A 16,809-nucleotide genomic window follows, 5' to 3' on the forward strand; every position below is an offset into this window, starting at 1 on the left:
TTTTCAGAAAAATGCAGTTGTCTGATTTACTCAAAGAACCTTAAGATAGATGAGAAGGTGGAAAAGGAAAGGGTTGGCTTAAGGAAGATGACTTCCACTTAAGATGGGGTGTAACCTTTTTTCTTGTCCTGCCTTGGGCTTCTTTCTTCCTCTCTCAGAGCTTGTTGATTAGGAATCGCACACATTCCAAAACTAAGCTTATATATGTTCCACAATTCCATGCAAAGACAGAATATGCTATTAGTCCCAGATTTCGGCTTCATGACCTTCTTAGTTCCCTTTTTTTAAAAAGCAAATTTCTAATTCTTATGATTGCAAATATCATGGGAAATGCTTGGTGAAATCACAAACTGCTGGCTGAATAAGATTCCCAGGTATGTGTGTCCAGGGGAAGCAAGAATATAGGATATTCCCCCATATTCCTCCCTGCTCTGTCCCGTGATTACAAGGCACAGAACAAATTATATGAAATTCAATATAATGTGCACACTTCTTAAACTGCAGTGCATATGCTATGCTGCCAGGGTGGGCAATTTATGACCTTTCAGATGTTTTGGCCTAGAGTTCCCATCAACATAGAGGAGATGGATGATGGGAGTTGTAGGCCAAAATCATCTGGAAGGAGGACCATATGTTTCCTATCTCTGTAAATATACAGACTTGTACAGGATGTGGGGTAGCTTGTGGTAGAAGTCTGCTTCCTATAGAGCACTGAAACTGGGAGGGATCTGAATTCGGATCCTTATACTGCCATTAACCTGCTGTGTAGCCTTGGGCATATTAACGCACCTCACAGTTTTCCCATCGCTAAAATGGCATGCTTGTGGGGATGATGACATACTGAGCAGAAATGTTGTTCTTACCTGTTCCAACCACAGAGCTGTAGATCTAGATCAGCCTTCCTCAACCTGGGGAGCTCCAGATGTGTGGGACTGCATCTCCCAGAATGCCCCAGCCAGCAGAGCTGGCTGGGGCATTCTGGGAGTTGTAGTCCCACACATCTGGAGTGCCCCAGGTTGAGGAAGGCTGATCTAGATTAACAACAACACAACTGGGTTAGATTTGAACTTTAGCTTTTAGGCCATAATAGACGTAGCCCATTTTAGTGTGCAAAAACCTCTTGGCACAAGTACAAAGCTATCAGGAGTAGACTGCACACACACACACACCTGTTTTATTAGTACCATATCCACGTCCAGGTTTGAGAGGTTCCTGGGCAAAGTGTCCCTTTGTTGACTCCCTCCTCAGCTGGTGGCCTCTGGCAGGCTTACCTAGCTGTGGTAGCAGTGCTCTGAGAAGTAGTCATTGGTGCTGCCCGGGCTGAGGGGATCCTAAGTAAGATGCCCTCCAATCAGCCGCTGCACCCACCCACCCCGCCATGCCTGGGCCTCTCCCTCCCCAGTCTCTATCCAGGCAGCACCAGAGCCAAGAGCTCCTTCTTTCTTTTTAAAAATGTGCAATAGAGTTCAGGTGCTCTAGGAACGAAGCTGCAGCCGTGCCGACATCTTGATTTCCCCAGAATACCTGTGGGCAAATGAAGATGTTGGGCATGACTGCAGCTCTGTTCCACAGTGTGCCTGACCTCCACCTGTGCCCCGTAGTTTGGATCTAGTGGCATCAGTTGTGGTGCTTGGCAGCTCAGTCTCGCCTCAGAGATGCTAATTCAGGGGCATTGTGGGAAATTAAAAGTCCTAGCCACCCAGTGCTACTTGGAGTTCTGGGCCAGAAAAAAATACATGGTGTGGGGCAGGGGGACAAGCAGGCAGCATCAGTAGTGAGTCTGGCAGCAACCCAAGGATGGCAGGTGTTGATGTTGGCCCTGATTAGTATAATTGATACCCAATACATTAATACGTTGTGTAATGTGCAACCTACTTAATGATCCCTAGAACAACCTTTGAAATTAATTAAATAAGCCATGTGAAGTAGGTCACTAAATTCCCATTTTGCAGACCTGGGAGCTGATCCTAAATAAATAGCCAAAGGCCACACAGCGAGTCCCTGATTAAACCAGGACTATCATTTGGCTATTCCAAATCTAGGACTTTCTCAATAGTCTCTACATTGGTTCCAAGTATCCTTTGATCATTGCAGACCATCCAATGGGCCAGCTAATGGCATGGCAATTTCCCCTTCCCTGTCCTGCCAAGGGCTGAATGCTACTTTACATAAGAACTGTAATATGCCATCTCTGATAGAGGCCAGATGTCCCTGAGAGGCAAACAAAGAAGCAGATGACCACCTTATTTAGGGTGGTTAAAACAGAAAAGGATTGCAAAGAGCTCCAAAAGGATCTCTCCAAATTGGGGAAATGGGCATTAAAATCGCAAATCCAGTTCAATGTAAGCAAGTACAAAGTGATGCAAGTTGGGACAAAGAATCCCAAGTTCACATATACGCTGATGGGGGATTTGGGAGTTGTGGTGAATTTGTTATTTATTCGTTCAGTTGCTTCCGACTCTTCGTGACTTCATGGACCAGCCCAGAGCTTTCTGTCGGCTGTCACCACCCCTAGCTCCCCCAAGGTCAAGTCTGTCACCTCCAGAATATCATCCATCCATCTTGCCCTTGGTCGGCCCATGCTGGGCATAGTTAGAAAAGGAATTGACAACAGAACTGTCAATATCATACTGTCATTATACAAATCTATGGTATGACCACACTTGGAATATTGTGTACGGTTCTGTCTGCCACACCTCAAGAAAGGATATTGTAGAGCTGGTGAAGGTGCAGAAAGTAACTAAAATGAGCAAGGGGCTGTGCAGCCCCCCTATGAGGAAATGTTACAATGAATGGGACCGTTTATCTTAGAAAAAAGGTAAGTACAGGGAGACATGGTAGAAGTGTACAAATTACGCAAGGTGTGAAGAAAGGGGAACCCAGGGTCCTCTAGTTGCTGACTCCTACACCATGGGTGGGCGCTTTACTCTTCGGTTGCTTCAGTTGCGCAAATCAGGTTTCTGCAACTGCGTTCTGCTCTGTTGTAACTGCTGAGAAGTCGTAGGTCTATGTGGTTTAGCTACTTGTTGCAACCTGTTGTTAACTAAATTAGTGGTTATTTGTCATGTTGCCTTGAGGGGTCCAACGTGGGTCACAAGGAGAGCTAGAAAGAACACATACAGGTGTGTGATTTGACAGCATTCATTTATCTTTTATGACTTCAATTAAGAGGTAAGGCCTTTCAGCGCTGAGGTATGAATATTCAAAATTATTATACCAGGAGCTCCAATTTCAGTGCCGCACACTGCAAGGGCTTCCCCATATAAAATAGTAGTTTTATGTGTGACAGCACATACACTCTTCTCTGCGTGTGTATGCACGCAACATGTAAACAGAGAGAAATTATGTCTGTACGGAGAAATTGTCACATGGGACAGCGTCCTTAACAAGTGCAAAGAGGTTACTGTCACAGAATTATACATGGTAAGATGGAGAACAGGGTGGAAGCAATGTTGTTCGGGGACAGAAACTCTGCTTCCACCCAGAAGCCCTGAATTCAATGCGCTCCTTTTAAAAATAAAATAAAATTGAAGTACCTCTTATAGGATGATCTTATGTGTGTTTAGGGAGCTGGTGTAGTGTAATGGCCAAGAGACTGAACTATAAATCAGGAAACCGCTAGTTCAAACCACACCTCTACCATTGGCTCATGGTGGCTCTACAGGCAATAATACTAGCCTACCTTACAGGGTGATGTTAGGAGTTCAAGGGAATGGGTGCTTTGAACACTACAAAACTGGAACTGAGTCCATTAGTCCACCTACCCCAGGATTGACAGGTAGCTTCTCCCCAAGGTTTCAGACCAGATTTTTTCCTGGCCCTAAGTAGAGATGCAAGGATTGAACCTTGGATAATATGTACTTCACCCAGGCCCCGTCCTACACAGGTCGCTGCCTGAAGTGGGGACCCACTGCTGCTGCCCCTTCCACCCAATTTGCACACCTGTGCACCCAACAGCTTACTTTTTTTGGCACACATATGTGTGCCTGCCTCACTAATGTGCCACCCGTCAAGAGCCTCATGGCACCTATGTGAGATCAGCCAAGCTACTGCAAAGGTCCCAGAAGTTCCTGCGATATTTTGGCTAACCTTGCAAGCGCCAGGTGGCTCCTGAAGTTAGAAACGCGACAGGCAGTGTGCTGGTAAGGCGGCTGCACATGCATACATGCACCAACAAATGTAAGGTGAGCAGAGCAGGGCAGGGCAGGTGGATGGGAGGTGTGTGGGGGGGCATGCAAACGGAGCAGGGCAGGCAAGTGCAGAAGCGAATGGCTGCTTCTTGGGCCTGCTGGAGGAGGGCCCTTTGGAGCGGGAGAGTCACCACTTTTTCCATATTCGGCACCTGATGCTCCCGCATCAGGCCAGTTAATGGTTAACATTGACTCAACCACTGAGCCTTTCCCTCCCTGTGTTAATCAATGCTATATAGTTTACTCCAAAGTAAACATATTGTGTTCAAGGGGGACTTACTCTCCAGTAAGTGTATACAAAACGATGGCTTTACAATGCTTTGAGAGAATCACATCAGTGTAATACCTTCATTCGGTTAACCAAAAGATCTAAAAATTTGCGTAAACTTTTGAGATCTCCAGATCTCTTCATCAGGACTCTGAATGTGTGCAATCTCATTTCACCATCAAGTCAGATTCCCGCACCCACCTCCCTTACTCCCCTGCTCTGAAACCTGCATTTGGTAACATCTTGCAGGAAGAAATACGGAAAGCTTGTACCATCCTTGTCCGCTTTTCATTGACCTCATAAATATATGGCACTCATTTGGATTTTGTGGCGTTTTACTTTGCCATCAACTCGGCTACCTTTGTTATTGTTTTTGAGAGAGAATCACTATTTCAGCTTCAGTTTTCCCCAACTGCAATATGGAAGCCCCACCTTTGCTGCCTGGGTGGCGATTGCTAAGGGTCATGAAGACTGTGAACACATTTTAAGGAGCGCTATTTGTTCTTTGAATACACACAGCGTAATTCCCTTTTTGTAAAGTATGTCAAAGAAAAGCGCGTGGGGACGAGGTGCTGGGATGGGGGCAGGCAGACGGACGGCCAGTCTCCTCCCTTCCAGCCTCACGTGGTGGAGCAGAAACAGGGGCTGGGAAGGGGCCGGCCTACGCAGGCGCAAGGGGATCCCGGAGCTTCTATGGAGCTCACAGGGGCTGGGGGGGCCATGAGCAGCAAGAAAGGTAAGGAGGGGGCGGCTGCCCCCAAAAGTATAGGAGGTGCGTACTTGGGGGATGGGGTGTAGATAACTTTTGACTTGGGGAGGAGGCTTGGAGGTTGCATCGGGAGGGGGCTACTGCAGGTGCAAAGGAGGAGGTGAGGGGGGGTGCCTCCTGGCCGGACTCTGCTGCCATTTGCAAGCCTGCCCTGGAAACTTTTGCAGGGAGAGGGTCTCTTTCCACCACCGCCACGCGCTAATTCTCCCCCCCCCCGTTCCTCCCCTTCACCGCAGGGCCGGGGAATGGCCGGGGCAAAAAGAAGAAACATAAGAAGGAAAAGGCGCCGCCCCCATCGCATGCCGAGAGCGAGACCCCCACGGGGTGAGTGTGGGGCGAGATGAATGGGGGAGCGGGAGGCAGAGATTGTTTGAGCCGGTATCTTAGCTCGGCGGGAGGGCAGTGAACAGAACAACCCTGTCCTGGCTGGGGTGGGGAGAGGGAATGCAAGCGATTGCTCCGGGCTCTGCAAACTGCAGGTCTCAGGGCAAGGTGCCGTTCCTTCTCCGAGCATGGCTTGCGTTGGGGGCGGAGCGGGGTCTTCTGCGGAGCGGGGGAGCGGGGAATTCTGCAAGCAGATTCTTGCAGAACAGGTGCAGAAGAACTGCATGGGGGCTTGCGGGGCTGCTTATGGCTTCTCAAGAGCTGGTTCACACATGCACAGTTCATCGCTTGACGACCGTCACGTGTGAATGGACCATTGACACAAGTGTAACGGCCATGCAGAGAACTTTAGTGTCGCCTGAAACACCGTGCTTTTCAGTAGAGTCAGTTCATGCACTGGGCTGTTGAGAAATCCGGCGACGTATGTGCATGCGTGAATCAACGCTGAGTGTTTTGCAAAGGTGCAGATTCCAGAAGAGTCAGCCTTAAGTATCTTGCAAGGAAAAACAAACAAAATACAACTACGATAATACTTCTGTGGCAGTATAACTTGTTTATTGCAGCATGGGCTTTTGTAATATATACTGTATCAATGATGCTGGAGGTGATGCTTACCTTACCTATCAGGTAAGATAACTGTGGATTCAAAGGAGTTGGGCCATGTGCTCTTTTGAGCAGGTTATTTGTCCTTTGCTATGCCTCCCATAGCAGCCATTTCATGGCCCAAAAAGTTTGCCCACCTATGCCTTAGTAGGTTTGTTACTCAAGTCAAGCTTTGGGCCTTTCCTGAGTACTTGCAAAAGGCAAAAGTATCTGAAACGGAATCTCTCCCACCCCATCTTTCTCTACAGTTATATAGGGAGAAAAGGAACTCCTTAAACATGTAAAGTGTGATGAGATGGATAGATGGATTCATACCTAAGAAATCTGTATAGTTTGGGATAAGAAATAGCCTTATACACTATAATTTGGGGGGGTAGTTTTACTTGCTTTGGGTAGGTTACATATTGTTGCCATCAAAATCTTCAAGAGGCATGCGTTTAAAGGATCGCTCAATACTAGTTGTACTGACTTGTGTGCAATGCAGTGCTGTGCATGTCTACTCAGAAGTAAACCCCATTGAGTTCAATGGGACTTATTCCCAGGTAAGTATATAAAGGAATGCAGCCTTAGAAATACAAACATTTCCACTAATCATAGGATGGTTACCAGAGTCCATTTCACCACTCATTTTACGTCTGCCTGATGTTTGGTAAGATTCTCTTTGTCCATCAGCAGCATGATTCAGTTCGTCCCTGATAGTTTGGCCTTGTGTCTCTGAAGACAAAGTCAAAGTCTATGAAGAATCTGGGTGCATGCAAAATGGAGTTTGTTCTGTTTCTTTGTTGAGGGAGGGGAGCCCCTTAACTCGAGGCCTGAGGGAAGATGTGGTGAGGCTGAGGCCTTTCTGCAGTTACAAAGATAGAGCCCCATTTGTGGGTGATGGAAGTATCAGTGCTGGTTACTGGTACTTCCATCAGCCAGATGTAATGTTTGGGCCAGATCTATCCTTTGGGGAGTTTATCTGTGTTTGCAAAGAGTGCCCTACATGTGCTGTGAGAGGCCAGGAAGAAAAACATTTAGGCTGATTTGGAAAACACTGAACTAAGGCCTAGTTCTCACTGAGGTAGTCAGGTAGAGGCTGATATGACTGAGTGTTGTTTCAGACCCACCCACCCCAATAATAATTCTCCACAAAGGAAATTGCTATGTTAGAGAGAAGCTGTGCAAAAATCTCTTCTCTCTGACAGCTGGGGCTCTTTAGGCAGGGGATGGTTTTTTTGTGGAGGAAGTCCACATCTGCAGTGTGGAATAGCCTGGTCCAGACATAGGGTTACCACCTCATTGGTGCAAGGCCTACACCACACAGGGCCTGGTTGCTTTCCCTTGTCAGCCCCACCCCCCTTCCCAGATTCCATTCCCATCCTGGGCCGCAGCTGCTGGGGGCTGTTGGGCTATTTTTAACCCCCTGCCCGGCTCTCTTCTCTATGCGCATTTGGGCTCTGACGGGGAGGAGGGTTCTGAGCTCACAAGGTATTAATTCCTCTTTTACTAATGAGGGGAGCATGTGGGACAGATAAGGTGCCCAGACACTGGCATGGTCTGCTTCAGCAGAGTCTTCCGGCTCCATCCCAGAATTGGCAGCTCGAATCCAGACCGGGGAGCTTTCCTCTGAGGAATAGTTTCTCCCCCCCCCCCCCCCCCGGGGAGGACCTCAGCCGATTCCCCCGCCTCTTCCTTGGACAAGAGCTGGAAGTTCAAGAGCAACAGATGGGCTGCTCATAGCCTTTCTGCCCATTAATTTTGGTGTATGCTTGGTCACTGCGACTCCTACCCCATATATCTGCTGAGATGGGGGAGACGAAACAGGAGGGACGAGGAGGCAGTAGGTATGTACAAAAGATTGCCCCAAGAGGTTATTGGTATTTTATTTTATTATTGTACCATTGATGTACTTTATAAAGTAATGTAAGGATAGGTCCCTGTCCTGAAATCTTGCAATCTAACTAAATTTTGACAAGAGTAGGTGACGAGAGAGTTGTGGGTAATTGGGACAAATTTGAGCACACAAAGTTGCACTTACTTAAACTTTGGTTTCTGCATCTGGTAAAGTGGACTGTAGTGCACAAAAGTTTACAGACATAATAAATTGATTAGTCTTCAAGATGCTGCAGGACCCGTTGTTGTTTTAGCTCTTCCACTTTAGAGGCGGTGGCTCTCAGTCCGGAACAGGCAAATGATGTCTGTAAGGGGATGTTTCTAACTACAGAAGTAGGATAAAAATGAAATGAAATAATTTGTTGTTGGGAGTTGGAGGTATTCACTCTCTCAGTGGCTTCTGATGGGTCTCTTTGTCTCTCTGTCTCTTCCTTTCTCCCTTCACCCTCTTCCAGACCACTGAGTCCCTCCTGCTCAGATGACACTCCACGTACCCCCCCAATACTCCCCCTTCCTCTCCCTGCTGCAGTCGGAGCAGGGCAGCTGGGATCTGATGATGAGGAACAAGAGGACCCCCGAGATTACTGCCGAGGTATTTGGGCAAAGTGTGGAGCAGGATGGGCTCTCTGTCCTGAATTAAGAGAGATGGGGGGCACTCAGAAGCAGCATTCTTTTGGGGCCAAAACAGACATTACCCTAAATCTGAATCTAGCGACAATGCCTCTTTTTTGGTCATTTTTACTCTAGAATAAGCACAGGGCCCCAATACAGATCTTAAAAGCCTCCCTACCCCCCTCCTCATACTAAAGTTCCAATCTAGATTTGGGCCACTGTGCTTATTCTAGAGCAAAAATGGAGGAGGGGGGAAAGCAGATGTAGCTATTAGGAATAGATGTAAAGTAATGTGTGTTTTGGCCTTTAGTCCCAGATACTGGGGAAGACAGTGGAAGAGGACTTTTGCCTTCACCATCTGCTTGTGAGCTTCAAAGAAACTTCTGCCTTTCTTTTGTTGGAGAGAAGATGCTGGTCAAGATGGAGGTGTAGAACCTTAGGCCTGGGGGCCACATCTGGTCCTCCTGGGATCCTAGTCTGGCCTTCTCGGCTCCCCTTGATGGCCACACTCCCTTTCCCCAACCACTGATCATTGAGTTGAAACGCCTCTCCTCAGCCCTAGTTACTGGCAGTGAGGGCCTTAAGTGAAAATATGCTGGTATTTTTTTTTTATTGTGAATACCAACAGAACAGAAAATACATTGTGAAAGTGGGGGGACGACGACCCATATGTTACGTATATAAGATTATTGTCATTTCCCATCATATGTACCGTTTATTAAACAAAAGAAAAAAAGGAGAGAGTTATACAAAGGTTTCAAGAAAAGCAGACCAGATATCCGTATATTTATCCAGTTGCAAGTTGCGTCTATATAGCACCCATTCAAAAGTTGATCATATTATTAGGTCCTCGATCCATTGCATTATGGGAGGTGTGGATTTTTGGCTCCACCCCTTTTGCCCTGCCCAGCACTGGAATGCGACCCTCGGGCTAAAAGAGATTCAACCCTCATGCCCTAAAGAATAATAACAGAAATGTATAAACTTCCTTTATAAATAACTCGCATATAGTACTAAATGAACCTTGGTCTGAACCAATAAGGGTGCGGGTGGAGGGTGCGTAGTGTCTCGGCGCTAGTATAATTAATTGGCTTACCACTTGTGTCTTTACTAGGTGGGTATTATCCAGTAAAGATTGGGGACCTGTTCAACGGGCGCTACCATGTGGTGCGGAAACTCGGCTGGGGCCACTTTTCTACTGTCTGGCTTTGTTGGGACATTCAGTGAGTATTTTGGGGGGGGGGAAGAAAAGGAACATGCACGCTCATTTTCTGTCCCCTATCAAAATGAGAGGGAAGGAAAGCTAATTCAGGTAATATTTTCAGACTGGTCAGACTGAGGTGCACACATGAAGAAAAATGAAAGTATACAGGAAGTCATTTATACTCCAAATAGATCCAGAGTACGGAGTGGAAAGGAGTAGAGAAATGTGCTGAGAGTTTATAAATTCATGTTATTTTATGTTACTCTGAGGACTAGAAACTTGTTTTTTTAAAAAATAAATAAATCCTGTTTTTAAAGGTAGAAAAGCCCCTTTCACCTCTTTGGGGCCACACATTGTGTACGTTTTACCCAAATTAGTGCCTTAGCACAAGGACAGATGCAATCGGAAAACAGAACCTATAGTATAATTCACAGGATTGCATCCTTTTACTCATAACTAATTCCAAAATAGTGAACCCCCTCTAGTTTGAGGCTCACCATCACTAATATTGACCAGACTCCCCACCTTTAATCTATGATAATGAAAAGGAGTGTGTGTGTGGGAGAACCCAATGTTTCTAACCACCTCCTGAATGTGAGTACAAAAGGCTGAGTTGGTGCAAGGGGATAACAGATCCAGGGGTTCTGGGAGGGAGGTCAGGGAGGGTATTGGAAGGTGGTCGTTGCCTTATAGAAGCTGAAGTTGCAGCTTTTACTCAGCAGTTTTGAGGCTCTGTTGGGAACATAAAATGGAACAATATGTTTTTTGAAGAGTGGATAGGGGGAGCAAGGACTAATCCAGTCCCTCCCTCCGTTCCCCCACAACAGGCGCAAGCGTTTTGTTGCCCTCAAAGTGGTGAAGAGCGCTGTGCACTATACGGAGACCGCTGTGGATGAGATAAAGCTGCTGAAATGCGTGAGTTTGGGGCCTTGCCTCCCGCTCCCCACCCTCTGGCCACCCCAGTCCTCCAATTGTAGTGCTTAGGTCCTAAAACTTAGGTCCTATAACTGGAAATCCTTTTGCTTGGCTTCCCGGACCCCTCTCCACCCCCTGCTGGTATGGCAATGCACTGTGGGGAGGGGGACTCACCCTATGCATGTTCCCTTCATTCTTTCATGTGGTCTCGGATTGAGCCTTAGCACTGATTTTCTGGGCCTAACCCCAGAAACTGCTTACGGCTCTTCAGTTTACAAAGTGGTCCACTAGTGCTTGTGAACTGCTTGCGTCAACAGAGCAGCAATTTCTTCTGCTAACAGTACATTGGGTTTAGGCCCAAGAGAGGGCTTCTTCAGCAGTGGCACCCAGGATTTGGAGCAGTTTCCCAAGGGTGGCCCGCCTGGTTCCATTGCTGCTCACTTTTACTTGGGCAACAAAGACTTTTTGATTCTAGCGAGTTCTTACTGAACATCTTTCATGCTGTCTTCTAGTTCTTTTTAGATTGCTCTGTGACTCTAAAGATATTTTTCTTGTTTCCATTATTCCATATTGCTTTTATTTTGACTGTAAGCCAGCTTGAGCATTTGTTAAAAAGGCAGGGTATCAATCCTGAAAATATGGGGTTGTGCTAGTTCAGACTGCAGGTGAAGGACTGAATGCTTTCTCACATTAATAAAAGCTCTCTATATGTTGAGAACTAGCATACTGGGGGCAGAGATTCTAGTCTAGCTGTCCACATGCATGGCGTTCTTATATTTCTAGGGTGCCTTTAGACCTGCAACCATAATATCAAACTGAATGTGTAGATTGATTCTCCCTGTAACAAGGTGGGGCAACCCTTCTTCATGTAAGGGTAGTGGTGGGGGCTGAGTTGGAAATAGTTAGCTTAGAAGGAGCAGCTAGTTTCCCTTGAGGGTCAGTGTGGGATGGATTTGTGAGCTGTAGGCTACTCTCTACACCCTCTGAAGAATGTGGCCAAAGTGCAACAAATGTCACTTCTCTTGTCTCTAGGTTGACAACTGTGGGAGGGGGCAGTTTTGGCCCAGGGACTTCCAGTTGCTGACCATGATCTAGGATGTTTTGTTCACCCCCCTTTTTTTTAACCTAGTATCCTCCTTTTCTCCCTCCCAGGTGCGGGACTCCGATCCCAGTGACCCCAAGCGCGAGAACATTGTCCAACTGATCGATGACTTCAAGATCTCAGGGATCAATGGTGTCCGTATCCTTCCATAGGGGCACCTACAAAAATCATGCCTCTTCCTGTTCAATTAATATTGGGATCCACTCTGATTCCAAAAATGTGGCTTCTAAAAATACCTGACTTAGTTGGCAAAAGCCTGATCTAGACCGAGACTGCCTGAATGCTTCTCCAACAAAACAAAAACTGATCCCAATTCCTCCATACCCTTAGAAAACTAGCAGGCCAAGGAGAAATCTAACCTGAAAAGCCTTCCCACCAACATCTAGTCTCTGGAGATTTTTCTAGGATGGGGTGAGGGAGTGTTCAGTCCTGCAATCTACCACCTCCTGCTACCCGGAATTAAACAGTGTAGTGATAGTTTGAGCTGGTGATGAGCTTTTTGGCTGGATTAGGCCTGTGTGTATTTGCAGGAAGGGTTGCAGCCCTTTCCAGGTGTCTGGTGAATAAAGCCACAACTGTTACTAGGCTATGAAACATTTCCCCCAGTGCATTTCCCATAGTACTTCTGCCAGTGATTTGCTGCAATATTTCTGTATTTTTTGACTGGGAAAATTTATATTTCCCTCCAGTTACAACATTCATGGATGATGATGCGCTGTACATGAGATAAAATGTGACAGCCTTCCCCGTCCTGCATGCTGCTGGGGGATACTCGGAGTTGTAGTCCCAAGATATGTGGAGGGCACCGAGTTGTGTGGGGTGTCCCATTTACTGTGGTTGCGTACTGTCAAAGGCATCTATTCACTAGTAGCCATGAAAACTGAAATGATGAGCATCACATAATAATAATAAATTTATTTCTTGCCCGCCTCTCCATTTTGATCGAGGCAGAGAACAACAATAAACAATAAAATACATAAAACTGAATTAAAACATAATATACATTGTTAAAAACATCCTAAAAACATCTTAAAATTCCACTGGATAGGCCTGCCGGAAGAGATCAGTCTTTATAGCTTCCTTGAATGCTAGTAGACTGTCAAGTTGATGAGTCTCCTTCGGCAGGCCATTCCACAGTCTGGGAGCAGCAGAAGAGAAGGTCCTCTGGGTCACAGTTGTCAATCTAGTTTTTGCTAGCTGAAGTAGATTTTTCCCAGAGGACCTGAGTGTGCAGGGCAGATTGTACAGGAGAAGGCGATCCTGCAGGTAGCCTGGATGCAATGCGCACTGTCTTTCTGAGAACTTAAGTAAATGTCTTGGGGTGGCAGTGCTCCTTTTCCATTCTTCCAGGAGTTCCCACATACCATCTTAAAAAATGCTGTGTCTGTGTAATAATAGTAGTTGTTGGAAACTGGTAAACCTCAGCAAGACTCCCTCTCTCCTACACCCTATTTTAGATATGGATTGGTATATAAATATTGTAAATAAACAAATACACTAATTCCTTGCCATTAGTGAATAGTTCTTTTCTGTATTCTAGGGGCTGCTGTATGTTCCCCCTCTCCTTTGCTGCCTGTTTAATAAATGCAAAGGGAAAGAAATGACAAACAGCCAATAATTCCCTGCAGAAAAGTCACTCCTGCTATCCTTTGCATGAGGGAGACTCTAAAATAAAATGATGATGATGATGATAATAATAAATCCAGGTTTTGTGATAATTTGGGAAGGTGCTTAGCCTTCACAGTGGCTTGTAGTCAACAACCAGGTGTCTCAAGGATCTATTTTCAACATTTCCCCCCTGCAAAACACTGGCATGCTTCTTTGTCTCTCACTTTTTGGCCCAAATCCATTTTAAGACACATTTTTAAACGATTCATTAATATTCTGGGGAAAGTGTGTGTGTGTGTGTGTTCTGGCTCATCACTCACAACCAGGTAAGTCATTCTAGCAGTTGTTGTCTCTCCTTGACTTGGCCCCTGCCCAGATGTCTGCATGGTCCTTGAAGTTTTAGGGCACCAGCTGTTGAAATGGATCATCAAATCCAACTACCAAGGGCTTCCTATACCCTGTGTTAAGAGCATCCTACGACAGGTAAATATGGTTTTCATTGTAAAGTTGGTGGAGGGGGAGCTTAGTTTGTACAGTCTTGTTCATTTCCAACTTTCGTATTTAGGCTGCTCAGATATTGGTTGCAATATTATCTTGTATTATCCTCAGTACGGTACACTGCTACTGGTGTGTGTTGATCAGAGCACAAGGACAGGTTTGTAGTATATAACAAGCCTGGTCTGGCCAGTCTGAAGGCGTTGCTCTGCCTGCCAATTGAAGGAGCCAATGCTGCATGCACCTATTTCCCTCTGCTCCTGAAGAGGACCCTGGGGCTTGAGCATACACAAACTCTGAAGCCTCAGGACACATGAAATCACCATTTCTTGACATAAAAAATAAAGAACCCGATATTCGTTCCCCATTTGAGTGTGCATTCTGCCTTCCCAGGTATTGCAGGGCCTCGACTACCTCCACACGAAGTGCAAAATAATCCACACAGACATAAAGCCGGAGAACATCCTGCTGTGTGTAGACGAGAGTTATGTGCGGCGCCTGGCAGCTGAGGCCACCCTTTGGCAACAGGCTGGTGACCCACCCCCCTCTGGCTCTGCAGGTAAATATTCACATTTTACCTGTGCTCTGTCATTTTTCTATAGGCACACCATATAAAAGAGGGTAATTCCTGGCTTCATCCTCCTCTTCTTCGTTAGATGAGCAAGATGAGTGTGTGTGTGTGTGTGTTGTGTCAGAGTTTGTAACTAGCAAGCAAGCATCTCCATTAGATTGACTTTAAAAATAATCAACTGTGGCTAATATTACAGTGGGCCTGTTCAGACAACACACTAAGCCATGGTTAGGCCACTAAGCCTTTTGCAACAACAACAACAAAAAATGGTTAGCATGTTTAAACCATGGTTATATAGCCACCATGGTTAGAATGGTTCACATGACATGCTAACTCATGATTTACGTGACACGCTAAGCTGTAATGTTTAGCTCAAAATACTTAACCACCATGGTTTAGCGTGTCATCTGAACAGGGTCAGTGAATACAATAATATTAGGTAGCCATTGAACACACAAGAACTATGATAAAGGGGGGGTGGAATGGGGGCAGGAAAAAAAATGTGATTATAGTGATATTGAGGAAAGTAAATTGTCCAGAGAATCCTTCACAAAGCATAATACACAGAAAAGGTTTACCTGAATGATGAGGTAGCATCAACTGTGGTGTAGTGGTTAGAGGGTTAGACTGGGACTTTGGAAATCTGAGTTTTAGTCTTCACTGGGGCCATGAAGCTCACTGTGTGACTTGGGCCAGTCTCCTCACAGGGTTGTTGATGAGCATAAAATGGAGAGGCAGAGGACCCTGTAAGCTGCCTTGGGTTCCTTGCAAGAGAGAAAAAAGGTGGGATATAAATGTAATAGTAGTAATAAAAATAATAATAACCTGGTAAGATGTGCAGCAAAATTTAAAATATGTTGGTTCATGAAAAGCTAGACCCTGGTTGACAATATTTTTTTACAGGAGGGCTACTTTTAAGAAGGGCAACCACACACACCCCCAACATACAGACACATTGAATTGTCAGGACGTTCCATTGCCTTTTCCGTCATTTTTCCCACACCTGCCTGGGACGTGACAGATGGAGGGCCCAACTGGTACCTGTTGAGCCAGGGATTCCAGATCCTCAGACCCCAGAGACTTAAAAGCAGCTTGGAAAGTGACTTGAAACAAGTGAGAGGCTGGGAAAGAGAGAAGAAAAGAAAGTGGCTCTCTCTCTCTCTCTCTCTTTCTCTCTCTCACACTCACACACACACACACCTACCTCTATATAGATGAGTAGAGCAGCTTCCTCCATTCTCCTTACTAGTTGCCATTAGAAGTTCAGGGCTAGTCAGCCATGGTGGGAGATGTAGTACAGTGCATCTGGAGGGTGCCGGGTTGAGGCAAGGCTGGCTTCATCTCTTCTGTCTCTGTGGCAGAGAGAGGATGTGAGTGAGATGGTTAAAGAGAGTAGGCCAGAAAATGGAGAGCATTACAAGGAAGGGTGTGGCGGGACAATGCATTGTGTGCGGGGTGGGGAGTTGGTATAAGGCCTGAAAGGCTATGGGAGGCGGGGAGGTACCTGCTCACTGCTGGGGAGGGAGGGAAGGAGGCTCCAAGTGGTGGCAGCCAGGGCTGTGTGTGCTTTGTAGAAAACGTACTGGAACTCTACACTGAGATCTCCCAAAATCTGCATCAAAAGAATGCCCTCCGCATCTTCCACGTGCGTGGACATGATTTCTGTCCCTTTTCCCCCTGCAGTTCATTTTTCTCCAGCTTCTCATTGGCAGAGAGGAGGTGCTGGACCTCCTGGGTACAGCTGCTGGAGAACAGCACGAATGGACATGTCTGTAGGACCGTAGACTGGTGGAAGGTCAAGTGATGCTGCTGCAATCCCCAAATTTTGCAAGATTTATTTCAACTTCTGCCAACCTTTGGCCCTCCAGATGTCTTGGACTGTAACGCCCATCGTTCCCAGCATGCTGGCTGGGAATGATGGGAGTTGCAATCCAACACATCTGGAGGGCCCAAGGTTGACTAATTTGATCAGGCTCAGATTCTGATAAGGATCACCCAAAGTGGTAAATCCCTACTCAAGACTGTGCCAAGCGTGGCCAGAGAGAAAATTGGGCTGAAAGGGGATAAAGCGTTGCTTCACTTCCCTGGCCCTTGAAAGTTAGCTGCACTGGGGAGCCTGGCCCTCCAGATCCTCTCCTTCGTGTGCCCCTGTACCTTCTTAGCGTTACTGTTTGATGTTTGTTTGCCTTGGATTTCCTGGCTGTGTGGTTCTG

General features: G+C 46.3%; 1 protein-coding gene across 2 annotated transcripts in view; it reads left to right on the forward strand.

Annotated features, from left to right (window-relative positions):
* The first annotated feature begins 5,123 nt into the window (after positions 1 to 5,123).
* Positions 5,124 to 16,809, forward strand: part of SRPK3 (SRSF protein kinase 3) — a 30,174-nt gene continuing 18,488 nt past the window's right edge. The window contains exons 1-8 of one of the 2 annotated variants that reach the window (XM_063119409.1): positions 5,124 to 5,194; positions 5,464 to 5,551; positions 8,545 to 8,681; positions 9,816 to 9,924; positions 10,733 to 10,820; positions 11,973 to 12,060; positions 13,907 to 14,013; positions 14,419 to 14,584. In XM_063119409.1, the coding sequence (XP_062975479.1) occupies positions 5,152 to 5,194; positions 5,464 to 5,551; positions 8,545 to 8,681; positions 9,816 to 9,924; positions 10,733 to 10,820; positions 11,973 to 12,060; positions 13,907 to 14,013; positions 14,419 to 14,584 (826 nt within the window). In that variant the 5' untranslated portion in view covers positions 5,124 to 5,151. Of the gene's footprint in view, positions 5,195 to 5,463; positions 5,552 to 7,776; positions 8,041 to 8,544; positions 8,682 to 9,815; positions 9,925 to 10,732; positions 10,821 to 11,972; positions 12,061 to 13,906; positions 14,014 to 14,418; positions 14,585 to 16,809 lie in introns of those variants that run through there. The other variant, XM_063119410.1, reaches the window with a different exon arrangement.

The sequence above is a fragment of the Elgaria multicarinata genome, chromosome 3 (assembly GCF_023053635.1).
Source record: "Elgaria multicarinata webbii isolate HBS135686 ecotype San Diego chromosome 3, rElgMul1.1.pri, whole genome shotgun sequence".
NCBI classification, from domain to species: domain Eukaryota; kingdom Metazoa; phylum Chordata; class Lepidosauria; order Squamata; family Anguidae; genus Elgaria; species Elgaria multicarinata.